At 53.6% G+C, this 13,453-nt stretch overlaps 7 protein-coding genes across 7 annotated transcripts; 5 read left to right on the forward strand and 2 right to left on the reverse strand.

The window, feature by feature from the left end:
- Positions 1-499: 499 nt before the first annotated feature.
- J4E92_008985 (uncharacterized protein) lies at positions 500-1,492 on the forward strand (the record flags this gene model as incomplete). The annotated part of the gene is made up of 3 exons (XM_051500334.1): positions 500-525; positions 573-831; positions 881-1,492. 3 exons carry the CDS (start codon positions 500-502, stop codon positions 1,490-1,492), a joined length of 897 nt encoding a protein of 298 aa, XP_051349422.1.
- A 428-nt stretch (positions 1,493-1,920) lies between these two features.
- J4E92_008986 (uncharacterized protein) lies at positions 1,921-2,648 on the reverse strand (the record flags this gene model as incomplete). Its single annotated transcript, XM_051500335.1, has 3 exons — positions 1,921-2,263; positions 2,312-2,434; positions 2,629-2,648. The coding sequence occupies 3 exons, from the start codon at positions 2,646-2,648 to the stop codon at positions 1,921-1,923; spliced, it is 486 nt and encodes a 161-aa protein (XP_051349423.1).
- A 173-nt stretch (positions 2,649-2,821) lies between these two features.
- Positions 2,822-4,477, forward strand: J4E92_008987 (uncharacterized protein; the record flags this gene model as incomplete). Its single annotated transcript, XM_051500336.1, has 3 exons — positions 2,822-3,114; positions 3,310-4,099; positions 4,235-4,477. 3 exons carry the CDS (start codon positions 2,822-2,824, stop codon positions 4,475-4,477), a joined length of 1,326 nt encoding a protein of 441 aa, XP_051349424.1.
- A 617-nt stretch (positions 4,478-5,094) lies between these two features.
- On the forward strand, positions 5,095-6,271 carry J4E92_008988 (uncharacterized protein; the record flags this gene model as incomplete). The annotated part of the gene is made up of 2 exons (XM_051500337.1): positions 5,095-5,571; positions 5,621-6,271. The coding sequence occupies 2 exons, from the start codon at positions 5,095-5,097 to the stop codon at positions 6,269-6,271; spliced, it is 1,128 nt and encodes a 375-aa protein (XP_051349425.1).
- A 330-nt stretch (positions 6,272-6,601) lies between these two features.
- Positions 6,602-8,405, forward strand: J4E92_008989 (uncharacterized protein; the record flags this gene model as incomplete). The annotated part of the gene is made up of 2 exons (XM_051500338.1): positions 6,602-7,393; positions 7,728-8,405. 2 exons carry the CDS (start codon positions 6,602-6,604, stop codon positions 8,403-8,405), a joined length of 1,470 nt encoding a protein of 489 aa, XP_051349426.1.
- A 346-nt stretch (positions 8,406-8,751) lies between these two features.
- On the forward strand, positions 8,752-9,685 carry J4E92_008990 (uncharacterized protein; the record flags this gene model as incomplete). The annotated part of the gene is made up of 2 exons (XM_051500339.1): positions 8,752-9,333; positions 9,398-9,685. The coding sequence occupies 2 exons, from the start codon at positions 8,752-8,754 to the stop codon at positions 9,683-9,685; spliced, it is 870 nt and encodes a 289-aa protein (XP_051349427.1).
- Positions 9,686-10,257: 572 nt separating this feature from the next.
- Positions 10,258-12,684, reverse strand: J4E92_008991 (uncharacterized protein; the record flags this gene model as incomplete). The annotated part of the gene is made up of 2 exons (XM_051500340.1): positions 10,258-11,500; positions 11,555-12,684. The coding sequence occupies 2 exons, from the start codon at positions 12,682-12,684 to the stop codon at positions 10,258-10,260; spliced, it is 2,373 nt and encodes a 790-aa protein (XP_051349428.1).
- Between the last annotated feature and the right edge of the window lie 769 nt (positions 12,685-13,453).

Consider the following 13,453-nt stretch of genomic DNA (forward strand, 5'->3'; position numbering starts at 1 on the left):
TTTGAGAGATTCGGAGCAGATTTGATGTGGTTGCGGGTGGTGGTGGTTGCAGCTGCTGAATCAGAGTGGGATGTTGGAGGAAGGAACGTTGGAGCCCGCAGGTCTGCCCTTTACGCCAGCGCCAAGGGCGACGTCACGGCCTAAGCAGTACGCTTGCTACATCGAGGTTGGTCGCAAGACAAGAGAGAACACCAAAGTACAGGATAGCAATTTGCGCAGTAACAATTGCAACGCAGCGCTCTAGAATTTGAGTCGCAATATTCGATGTTCAATTGCACGAGTAAGTTTCTAGACGTTGCAGATGTCGTTTGAGTCATTTCTCTTTCGACACGCGCACGGCCTCCCGCAGGCGCGGTCACACCGCACGTGATCACGGTGGTTCCCATGGCCAGCCTCCGTCCTCCGCTGCGGCGACCTGAGCTCAGCATCATAAGGTTACCGTCGATCCAACCAACTACCCAAACAATCACCTCAACCCCACACACATCCGGCCTTCAAGATGGTGTTAGAAGCTTCTATGATAGTGTAAGGCTATATGCACTCACACATCGATCGCATACTAACTTCAGCAGCGTTGACAACAGCGAAGCTAGTCGAAATGGCGATTATGTACCCTCGCGATGGGAAGCACAACAGGACGCCGTGAACATGATCTTCTCCGCGAAGACTGGTGCAAACCCAGAGTCATCCGTCGGTCTCATGAGCATGGGAGGCAACACCCCGGAGATCCTCACGACCCTGACAACGGACATTGGCAAGGTGTTGGACGGTCTGCACCGGACAAAGATAAAGGGCAGCTCACACTTCGTGACTGGCATCAACGTTGCGGCTGTAAGTTGGCAATAACCCTTGGGATGACACCTGCTAACTGAACTTGCAGTTGGCTCTCAAGCACAGACAGAACAAGTCGCAGAAGCAGCGGATAGTCATGTTCAACTGCAGCCCCATCGAGGAGGACGAGAAGAACCTGGTCAAGCTGGCAAAGAAGATGAAGAAGAGCGGTATCAGCATCGACATCATCGCATTTGGTGAGCTGAGCGACGACACCACGCGGAAACTCCAGGCCTTTAGCGACAACGTACAAAGCGCCGAAGGCTCCTACCTTGCCACCATTCCACCTAGCGCGAACCTGCTCAGCGACTCGTTGATCACCACACCTATAGTTGGCGGAGAGGGCGCATCCAGCGGTGGAGGAGACAGCGGTTCTGGAGGCGGAGGTGGCGGTGCTTCCGGCGGCAACGACTTCGAGTTCGGCGTAGATCCCTCGGTCGACCCTGAGCTCGCGTTGGCGCTGAGGATGTCTTTCGAGGAAGAGAAGGCACGGCAGGAGAAGGACAAGAAGACGAAGGAGGCGGCCGAGGGCAAGTCGGAGCTCGAGCCGGTGGCTGAGGGCGACGAGAAGCAGCCGCTGCTGGACAGCTCGGGCCAGCCTGGTGGAAGTGGCAGCAAAGACAAGAAGGACGACGACCCAGACAAGATGGACACGGCATAAGCGGACATAGCGCAGCTAGGAAGAGGAACGCCTTTGAAGCTTCACGGTGGAGCAGGAATATTCACGGCGTCTACTGTATGACTAGAGCTGGCGTCTACCGCATGGCATCGATGAAATGAAGCAAATAATGAACATTAGTCTACATTGATAGGTACTGGAGACAGTACTATCTTCTACAGCACATCTCTCACAACTTGACTTTCCTAGTGGGTGGTCTCTCTTCGTACCCAAACCCGACACTATCATACATGTTACGGACCCAAGAGTGATGCCCTAGAGTTTTGGTACAAGAGTCTCTAGTGTGCTCCCGAATTGCAACCAGTGGCAATGCATGCCGCAGCAGAACACTCCTCGTGCTTTTCAACACGCGTCCCGCTTTGTTTCTCTTCATTCCCGGTTCGTGGTATCATATTCCCAATACGGCCTCCTCAACCCCCTCTGACTTTGACAAAGCTATCCAGCCCCCGATCGAACTTCTCGCACCGAATCGGCATTTCGACAGTATAGAACGGATTCTTCATGACGTAATCTGCATACAATTCATATATCCTCTTCATCATAGTATCGACATTCGGTTGCTGGGGCTCAGTGAAGAGTAAGAACTTGACACCGGTCTGTGTTTGAAAACATTGTATGCGGAAGTGTGAGCTTTCGAGGACCTCGATACCGGTTGCGCGGACCGGGAAGGTCTGGAGATTCGGTGTGGTGGTGGATGGAGGCGGCGCGCGGACAGGTGGGACTGGAGAGAGCTGCGCTGTGATGGCGTGCATTCTAGGCGCTGGTCAGCGGAGTTCCTAGGCTAAGGAGAATGTAAGATACCCATGGAAAGATCCAGCGAGCATGAGATAGTCATTGCTGGTGAGCTTGCTCATGCCCGCGTGGAACTCGCGATTGTAAATGAGACCGCCAGACTTGCTGATGACGAACAGCGCGAACACCACCCTACACTATAGTGTTAGCCGACAACCTAGGAACACACTCGGCTTGCTTATTACATCTTGACGATCGGTGCGCAAGGAACAGACTATCGCGACTTTCGGCGGCGTGGTGTTGCGGCTCGCGTTCCGCCCTGTGGGACCCTGGGAGGGGCTAGTTGCACACCGCAGCCAACTACCCACTCACCTTTGACAGCTCACATCGGTGTTTGCTTGGCCATTCACACGGTTGAGGCCCGCTCACTCCTACCACTGCTTCTCCTCAAGACTCCCCACACCACGGCACCCACACCCGCTCAATATTCTCAGCCCGGCCAACGCGGACCGTTGAGCTTCACCAACCCCGCGAATCTCAACTATCCAAACCGCTGCCGGGAGGCCTCCACACACCATCATGTCCAACCAGAGCATTCTTAGAATCACCCGCGAACTCGGCGAGATCCAGCGCGGCTCCGACCTCTCCATAGCCGTTGCCTGCCGCGATATTGACGTGCGCCATGTGCGGGCGCTAATCATAGGCCCACCTGACACCCCCTACGAGTTCGGCTTCTTCGAGTTCGCTGTTAAGTTTGCGCGCGAATACCCGACTAAGGCTCCGAGTGTCACGGCTATAACTACCCATGGTGGGCGTACGCGATTCAATCCCAATATATACGCGGGCGGCAAGGTGTGCCTATCGATTCTTGGGTAAGTGAGCTTGAAGCATACGAAGGTGTATGTTCTGTCAAGAGACAAAACAAAACGTATCGAATGCCTCTAGGCTGTCTTGAAACAAAGTAAAATACGGCAGCCCTGAAGCATACGAACACGTTTATTGTGTCAAAAGACGAGACAAATCGCATCAGATACCTCCAAGGCTGAGTCTATGCTAACAGAATGCAGTACATGGCGAGGAGAGCGTGGTGAAGAATGGTCGTCTGCCCAGGGCCTCGAGTCTATCCTTATCTCCATTCAGAGCCTTATGTCGAGCAACCCGTACGAAAATGAGCCTGGCTTCGAGGACGCAAATTCGGACTACGATAAGAAGAACCAGGAGGCATACGTAGACAAGATCCGACACGAGTCGCTGCGCATATCCGTCATCGATCGCCTGGAAGAATACCTAGGCATCAATTGGGGGAGGTCTGGCGTGACGGTCTACAACGCGGAAGAGGACTACCAGTCGAGCAGGGACGACGCGCCCTTCGAGCCCTTCAAGGACCTCTGCAAACGACGCTTCCTGTGGTACTACCAATCGTATCTAGCTCGCGTGGACGAGGCAGTGAAGAAGAACAAGGATGGGGACCGCTTCGAGAAGATGCCGTTCGAGGGCCCGGGCAACGCGATGGAGGGCACATTCCAGTACACACAGCTCCGCGAGCGGCTGGTCAAGATCTTCGAGACGCTCAACAAGGAGATGGAGGCTTGGGCCGCCGAAGGCATGATGGCGGTGAGCAAAGAGATGAGTATTGCCAACAACCTCCAGCGCCAGTATGAGCAAATCATCGAGAAGTACAAGAAGCAAGACGCCGTTACTCTGGATCTTGATCTTGTCGATAAGAACCCATTCGTATGGCAGCTTGTCCTGTTCGGGAGACCTATGACGAACCTCGACGGCGGCATGTTCCGGATTATGCTATACATTAGCCCCAAATTCCCAGAGGTTTTACCGCGTGTTAGATTTGAGGGTAACGTAGCCATCACGCGTGCTTTTTGAGATTTCTCCGCTAACTGATGTCTAGTATGTATCCGCCCGATTCTTATATGGAGACGCTGTTGTCGAATTATCTCGTAACGTATTCCTCAAGACAAGCTGACAATTTGATAGACACCGGTTCTCTACCACCACCGTGTATCGCCCGATGGCATACTCTGCTACGATGCTGCCCGTAAGGACGATATGCGCTCACATATTGAGGCCATCATTGCGGCTATCGAGGAGGAGTCACCTGCATACGACCCACGCACACTGGTCAATCCCGAGGCTGCGAAGCTGTTCTGGGGCACTCCAGACGAAAAGAAGCTCTACAACCGTAAATTGAGGCGATCCGCACAGGATAGCGCTGAGTGAGTGTTGTTCGTGGACGCTGCAACGGCATCTGCTAATAGTCGTCTAGGAACTGCTTTTAGAGATTGCGAACTAATGATCCCACGGCCGGTCTTCCTCTCGATATGACATTACATGATACCCCAAGCCCGACCTTGCGAGGTGGCTTGCATTATACGGCGTTCGTTCATCAGGGCTATGGGCACAGCATGGGTAACGGCGTTAGTCATGAAATACGAATGATATTTTGTCTCATTGAAGTGATTTCACATGTTCCAGATGTCTACATTGTCTCTGGAACTCATGTTTCTCAATATTTTATGCTGTTGCAGGCTGCAGGGTGGACTTGAACTTGTGAAATTTGTCCCTTGTCTAGTTGGGATTGGGAACGATGCAGAAGTCTACATTACCCTCACATGTTTAATATTTGTATTACCATGTTATTGTAGGATGTAGAGCACCTGTTCATCTTCTCGTACAGGGTACGGCGCTTCTGCACGCGCGAGTATGGCCGTTGAGACCCTGACATGCGGGAACCTTGAAGCTAACCCAAGCCCCCGGAAAGTGTTCCCCCGAGCGCTCTCCGCAAAACAATCCCTGATCGTCGCACCACCAATTGCACTGACACTCCATCCTCCACCATGCCGAACAACTCAGACACTATCCAATCGCTCGGGAAGGTCCTCGTCGTCGGAGGCTGCGGTTTCCTAGGAAGCCACATCGTCAGCTTGATCGTCAAGCGTCACCCTCAGACACAAATCGCCGTCCTTGATCTACGAACCCACTCGAATCGCAACGCCAGCCCGAACGTCTCCTACCACGATGGCGATATCACGGATGCTCCTGCCATGAAGGCTCTATTCTCGCAGATCAAGCCCGACGCCGTCATCCACACAGCGTCTCCACACTTCGATCTGAAGCCTGAGATCCACGACAAGGTCAATGTTGGGGGTACCAAGGTCCTGCTACAGGCTGCGCAAGAGTCTGGAGTAAAGGGTTTCGTGTACACAAGCTCAGCGAGTGTCATCCTCGACCACGTGAACGATCTCGTCAACGCGGACGAGAGATGGCCGCTTGTTACGGGTGACGACCAGCCAGAGTACTACACAACCACAAAGGCAAGCACACAATCGCATTGGTGTTCCCCAGAAGCTGACGATGTAATAGGCATACGCCGAGACCGCTGTCCTCCAAGCAAACCGCCATCCTGAGAACTCTCCTAACTTCCTTACCTGCGCCATCCGTCCCGCTGGCATCTTTGGTGAAGGCGACGTACAACTGCTTCCTAAGATGGTTGGCGCATACCGCAAAGGACAGACCAAGTTCCAAGTCGGCGAGAACACCAATCTGTTCGACTTCACCTACGTCGAGAACGTCGCATACGGCCACGTGCTCGCCGCGATCGCGCTTCTTCATACCCACAAACGCCTCCCCAGCATTCCTCTCGACAACGAGCGCGTCGACGGCGAAGCCTTCCTCATCACCAACGGACAACCGGTATACTTCTGGGACTTTGCGCGTGCGGTATGGCACGAGGCGGGCGACCGAACACCTTTGAGCAGCGTGTGGCACCTTAGCACCGAATTCATGTGGGCTATTGGCACGATCCTAGAGAATGTCTTTTGGCTCATGGGAAAGAAGCCTAACTTGACTAGGGCTCAGGTTAAGTATAGCAGCATGTCCAAGTACCACAGCATTAACAAGGCGAGGCTGCGGTTAGGATATGAGCCGCTCGTGACTTTGGATGAGGGTATTAAGAGGGGTGTGCAGTATATTCTGGAGCAGGAGAAGAAAGCTGGGGAGAAGAAGGGTCAGTAGACTCTTACAAACATAAGAGCAGAGGCTATCGAAGACGATTTATTCCCATGCTGCAGGTGTATAGTGTTTGTAGATAATGTAATTACATGCCCTCGACATATTCAGTGCACATGTTGAAGTAAAGAAGCAAGCGCTTCGCTACGATGCTCGTAGTTCTCAACTCAGAGAAGCTCTCGTAAATACATGCACACTGTCGTGGCCAGATGGAGCTAGAACCTCCCCAAGGCGGGACCCACTCCCGATTAAGTCAACTTCGTCGCGCGCGTAGCTCAGCAACTTCCCCAACCCCACGTTCACCCCACCCGTCACCATGGCGCGCAATCACGAAGTATGTCGCGCCCGCTACTTCCCGAGTCAGCATACGAAGCTCTCGGCCTCTCTCCTGAAACGATCAAAGACCTGATGAATCCCAAGCCTGCGCCCGAACCTACCGAAATCCACGCGCCGAACCTCCTGCAGAGTGACGAAGACAATGCGCGCCCCATGTCGCCCAACGAAACTTCCATAACGCTATACGCCGAGCTGCTGCTGCATATACGTACGGTTACGCTTTTTGCATCGCTGCGCACAAATTTCTCCCGGTCGACGGACGCGAAGCTGTCGTCTGATGGCTCTTACATCACTGTATCGCATGAGGGCCAATCTGCGTCAATACGTCTTCCGATCAACGCCAAAGGCGGAGGCGACGCTGCGCTAGAATTACCGTCACAGCCTCCAACGAAAGAGTTGACACTCCGTCTTCAGCTGGAAGAAAAGGAAGGAAGCGACCTTCTTGGGACACTGCAACGCGAAGACCGACAGGCCAACATTGTACCGTGGGACGGCGCTTCGCTCAACGATGCGAAAGATGTTGAGATAACCTGCAAAGGCTGCGACGGTATCCTTGTAGCGAAAGGAAAGGTTCAACAGTGGAGAGACCTGCCTAATGAGAATTGGGCTGAGATGATGGACTTTTGGCATTGCCATAAGCCTGATGAGCATCACTTGCACGATCACACGCATGATGATGTCGTCGGTCAGAAGGGTTACGCGGCTGGTAATCGCCTGCAGGCTATGGGAGGTGTTGGGTTTGTTGATCTGGCCAGCTTTCTACTGGCAGAGTCGGATTGCGAAGGCGCACAGGTAAGCTACAACCTTCTTTCAACCGTGTCGTGCGGTTCCTACATCGTCACTTCATGAGGTTGCAACATGTATGGGCGCAAAGAAGGCGAACTCGCCTCATCAGTGGCATTCATCGTCGATACAAGCGCCCTAAATTGATAGGCTCATACACGTACTCTTGGTTCCGGTGTACCCTCTTCCCCAGGTTGATGGGTTGCCGGCGCCGTCGAGTCAGCGGCCTGGCGTTTCACTGTCTCTATCCCCTCAGACCCTTGGGATTGGCAGGTTTAGCCAAGGCTACATCTTACACTGTTATCTACTGTTGTCTAGTATCGCACATGCTGATATGACATAGCTCTCCCCCAACGACGAAGACCAAAACAAAGATCTCGTCCAATGCAAGCATTGCAACCACACGATCGGCGCCCAGGAACCCTCAACCGACGGCTGGCGAATACGAAAATGGGCCATCAGCATACGATCTGCAAAAACCACTCCATCGTCGCCAACTACGCATACAGTCCAGAAATGGATATCAGTCCGCCTCCTCCACCTCATCGAAAACACCGGCCTCCGCAAATTCCACATCCACACCGCTGCACCACCCGATCAATCCCATGAAACCCCCATACCCTCCCTCCTCATCTGGGTCTTCACCCCCGACCTCCTCTTCTCCTCTTCCATACCCACGCCCGGTCGCCTCGATCCTACACGCACAATGAAAGTCTTCTACCAGAAACAGACTTGGCAGGCGTTGAAGCCGGGTGAGCCTGAGAGTGCTAGTATAGAGGATGTGGAGTTTCCGTTGGAATTGTATGAGGAGTTGGAGAAGGGGTTGGAGAGGAGTCAGAAATTGTTGCCGCCGACGGCGAAGAAGTTTCAGGGGTGGGATGTTGGATTGTTGGAGAGATTTGAGGTGCTTGAGGCGGGCTTGGGTGAGGGAAGCGGAGAGGAGGAAGGTGAGGCTGGTGCCAATGGGGGTGCCAATGGGAATGGGTTGGGTGATGAGATACCGGAGGAGGATGTTGATTGACGTGATCGAACGGTTTAATGAGTATACACATATCTATGCCTCATATTGAAGCTATACTGTAGCAGTCATTCGTGTCCCATCTACTGCCTCATTTTTGTCGTTTGTTCAAATGCGTCATACAAGACTGTCGGTCTCTGAGCGGGTGTATGGCATGGCGATTGCTAGCCGGGTGAGAGCAAGCGCCAACCTCACCCGTAACGCTTTCCGCTCAATCACCGCTGACCCCGCAAGGATAAAACTGCCTTCGTCTCCCTCGCACTGTGCTTCCCTCTATCTTTCCCTCTCTCTCTTCCCGCAAGTCAGTCAAGATTTGCATCCACTTCAACCACATCATCCATCCACCAGTATGTCTATAGTCGCCAAGATTGCTGCGATGCAGCGACATCGTGCCGCCGCCGCCGAGACTCCAGATAATCTTCTGGATGTGAGAGTCACTTCTGAATCATCAACTACCTCAAGGAACGGCCAGTCTACCATGGACACTGGACTCCGAGGTCTATGCCAGTCCACGCAGTCTGTGGGTCTAGAAGATCATGTAGCTACCGAGGCCTCAGAAGAAGCACCCGACATGCTACGACTCAGCGCAGATCCAGAGAAGCTCGCCATTGCTGAAGACAATGCTGAAAACTCACCTCTCCTCCGTCTGCCAGCTGAGATCCGCAACACCATCTACGACTTGGTTCTCAGCTCTCACCGCGACTTCCACACCTTCGATGTCGCACGCCAGAAGAGTATGCGGCAGAATGGTGGAAGCGAAACTACTATACAACAGCTCGCTTTGTTGCAAGTGTGCCGCCAACTCTACACCGAAACCAACCTTATCGCCCTCAACTCTACACCTTTCGCCTTCGGCTCTGTCACCGACTTCTCCAAGTACCTCGCTCAGACACTGCTCCCTCGACAAATCAGCGCTATAGCCGTGCTCAAGGTAAGTTCTGACTGTACGAAGTGCATGTGAGACATATACTGACTTCGTACTTTTACCTCTGCAGTGCCCATTCCGCGAGATCTACTTCCCTGGCTTCGGCGTAAACTCTGCGTTTATCGGGCTCCTTCGTGACAGTTTACGTGGACTGAAGGTGCTGGTACTGTTTGGAGTGAGGAGTAAGGCCGTCGAGGAGGAGGCGATGCGGGTCATAGAGAGGAAGATCGCGAGGGAGATTAAAGAGGGGTGTGAGGAGCTGGAGGTGAAGGTTGAGTTGACGAGGAATGGTTTGCAGTGGCGCAAGGAGGTCGCATCGGTCTATGGCCGTGGAGAGCGGAGCTTGGGCGCAGAGTGATGGGTCTTTTTGTCCCTTCATAACACTTTGCTGCGAACAGGTCAAAACCTGTGTACGATTAGATGTGGGTTAGTATTGCGTGCATTCAGTCACCACTCAACATCTGCAAACAAAAAGATCTTCCTTTCCACCGGTTTTATTTATCTATCTATCCTACACTATCTGATGATCTCTACCGCAGCCTTAAGACTCCGTAAATGGGCAGTCCGCAAAGAAGGAGAAGGGGGGGAGATCAAAATCAGTCGCCAGATAAAAGAAGAAGGGGGGAAATGAAAACCCGCGCAAACAAACAAAGATCCTTTGTTTTTTTGTGGAGTTTCTGTTCTGTTCGAGGCGCTATCCCGCACCTAGTGCGGTAAAAGGGAGAGTGAAGAGCAAGGCTGTAAATGCATGCGTGCCCGATTATATCTTCTTAATTCCTCCTCTTGTCATAACAGTCGTGAATCGCTGTTTAAAGAAACACCCAGTGTCCAGACGCCGGCTCAATAGAAAATTACTCCTTCTGTTTAAGTACAGGGCGTGAAAGACGGCTATACAAGTGCCCGCTAATCGTATACAATGCAGTGCGGGAATTACTGCTGGTTCCCGAAGCCTATAAAGTTCAAATCATCCAACGTAGTGGTGGGCTCAATGTATTGGGGGTCGAACTGGCCTCCAACCTGGTTGAAATCGGGAAAGAAGTTGGCCGTGTGGTTGAACGTCATCTGGCTGGGTGGCGCAGTGTCGAACAACGTGAAATCCTGGCCGGGGCGACTGAAGCCTTGCATGGTCATGTCCATGTCACCGCCAAAGCCCTCATCCATGTCTGGTGAGTAGAGGGTGATGTCAGGCTGAGCCATGGGTGATAGATGTGGCAGACCGTTCATGTTGTTATTCGTCGCAAATGGCAGCGGCGCGAAGTCGAACGCTGTGCTCATTGGGGTTGGCTGCTGGTAGCCTGTGTTGAAGTTTGCGTTCAGTGCACAGGCGTTGTAGATGTCGTTGTGGTTAATGTGGGTGTCTTCTGGCGTCACAGCATCGTCGAAGGATGTGGGCTCAACGGGCGAATGTCCTGACGAGTATGTGAAGTGAGAGCCATCGGTGGTGATCGAGTCACGACGGAAGTCATCTTGGTAACCGTGGGCACTCATAGCCGGCGTTCCGAAGCCATAGCAGTTAAAGTTCTCGATCATGGGCACTTGAGGCGAAGCAGCGAATGGTGTGATAGGTGTAGTCATGGTCGCCGACATGGGTGTACCGATGAAGGGAGTGAGAGGGGTAGCGGGGCTGTGCTCGCTGCCAGAAGCGCCCTTCTTGCGACCGTTGCTCTTGGAGCGAACATATTCCCAGCCATGAGCCTTCTCCATGTGCTGCTTGCAGTTGGACTCGCGCTTCGAAGCGTACGTGCATGGGTGGTAGAGACACTTGTACTGAGCAGGAGCAGCAGAGTGCTTGTCGTTCATGTGCCTATCACGCTCCTTCTCAGTCGGCCAGCCGAGTTCGAAGTACTTGCAGTTCTTCTCGTCGCACTTCCATGGGCGAGAGTGAGTCTTCTCGTGCTTGGTCAGGTCGCATGGTCGCTTGAACTCCTTCTTGCAGTCACGGCAAGTGTGCATCACGTCTCCGGGTTTCTCGGACTTCCGTCGTCGCGCCATGGATCGGGTTACTTCGTCCTCGTCCATGCTGTCCTCGTCGGCGTCCGACAGACGACGCTTGATCCTGAAGGCGTTCGAGGCATCCACTGACATGGGGATGACGTTACCGTTCTTCTCCCGGACGAGCTCGACAGGACGGCCGTTGTGGCTGATGCCACCGCGGAGGATGATCTTCTCATCGCTATGGAGTTTTTGATTAGCGCGGGCGAATAAAAAGTCGGCGGCGCGGTCATACCGTGAGTAATCCATCTCGTCCAGATCCTCACCCTTGGTTTCTTTTTCTCTTGTAGCAGCCATGATTGAAGCGTATCGTCTAATCTGTTCCATCAAATCGAGGAAGTAGCCGTCAGTATAAGGGCGGTCGGTTGGTAGTCGCTGGTCTTGTTCGGAGATGTACTGGACGGTCGTAGCCAAGAGTTGGATTGATCGTTGGCAAAAGCGGAAGTACGAGTCCGGGGAAGCCGACAGCTCCTTTAAACCACGAAAAATGCAATAAGCTTCTGCACTTTGAGAAAGACAACGGGTGGTTCCACTTACCGGTGCGAGGAAGACGAGGGTCTTCTCGAGGTCACGGAGGTTGCGGATGTTCTTCTCACCTATGCGTCGAGGCACGTCCTTGACGAGGGAGTGGAAGTCCTTGAGAGACTCCTCGGCGAGAATGGGCTTGATGATGTAGTCGTGAATCTGCTTGCACGTGTGCTCGCCGAGCACGTCCTCTTCTGAAAAGGTGAGCGATGAGAAGGACCTGGTGACAGCCGAATGCGTCGAGCTGATAGAAGTGCTGATGGAGTCACGGACGCTCGAGCGCTGGGAGCGAATCTCGTCTTTATATGTGTTAGTATGTGGGGCGTTCTCATCCAAGACGGGTGGCTGCAGTGACTCCTTACCGTATTTCGATCCACTGACGCTGGAACCCAGACCGCTGTCAGAAGCGTGGTCGTGGGGGCTGCGTGCAACTGCAGTAGGCTTTGGGTCAATGTCCATTGGGGTGTGGTCCAATGGGGCGTTGTCGAGGACAAAGCTCGGGACAGGAAGAACCTCCGGATCTTTGAGAAGGTCGCAGCCGGTAACAGTGCTCTTATGGCCAGCGACCTTCGCTTCGAAGTCTTTGAGTAGGTTGGTGACGCGACGCACGTTAGGGTCCTGGATGGAGTCGTTGACTAGCTCTTCCAGCCGGTCAGTGTTGGTAGGCGAGCGGCGGGGCATGCAGAATCGGTCCGCCTCGCAGATGTCGGACGAGATATAGGTTGGCGACGAGAAAGTGCCGCTCTTCCTTAGCTGCATGCCATGGGTGCTCAGAGGGGATGCGGAACCCTTAAGAGGACGGCGGCGGGGATGACGGTTCTGGTCGTGGGGTGCAGACATGTTGAGTATGACTGGTCGTCGTACCGGTTGAAGTGGGAAAGGCGGCCTCAGGTGAGTCACGGACTGCACAGTTCCCCAAGCCCGGCGATCCAAAGGGACCAAGTGTGAGTGGTTATCAGAGCCCAGATCACGTTTTCATTGACCGGGGATAGTGGAACCTTTGCGGCCGCGGAGGCTAGCAGCTGATAGGCTAGGGTGATGATGGTGATGCAGCGAGCGAGGAAAGGGCGCTGAGTCCTTTGGTCTGGTGTCGGAGGAGACGTGCAGGTATATAGGAAGGCGCAGCACGTGGAGTAAGACGGGCGGCGAGCGGCAAAAGAGGCACAAGGGCGGCGGGTCTGCGGTGCAAAAAGAGGACGAGGAGGGAGGCCTGAGGGATTAGGATTTGAAGCAAGAAGAGATCTCGAGCAGCGCGGGCTGGGGGGATAGGTGGTTCAAGAGGGAAGGAACGGGTTGTCGTCGCTTCCTCCAGTAAGTGGAGTTCAACTCCAGGCAGCAGTGCACGGACATCTGACGTTCCGCGCAGTCAGCCCCTGCTCGGATCCTGAATACGAGCTGCATACCATTATTCGCCCATTTGCACAATAGCAGCCATCCGTCTTCTGCGTATCTCTGCCGTGTCTGTTGATGCGGGAGGTGATTGCGAGAGTTATTTCATCCCTCACCGCAATCCTACTGTGGTAAAAGACACTGAACCACGAGAATTGTGCTCCGTCTAGCGGTGACAAGACCCTGGCCAGAAACCGGTCAACCCAAGAAGCGCAGGAAC

Source organism: Alternaria infectoria (assembly GCF_024043175.1).
Source record: "Alternaria infectoria strain BMP 0036 chromosome Unknown scaffold_20, whole genome shotgun sequence".
In the NCBI taxonomy this organism is placed as follows: Eukaryota; Fungi; Ascomycota; class Dothideomycetes; order Pleosporales; family Pleosporaceae; genus Alternaria; species Alternaria infectoria.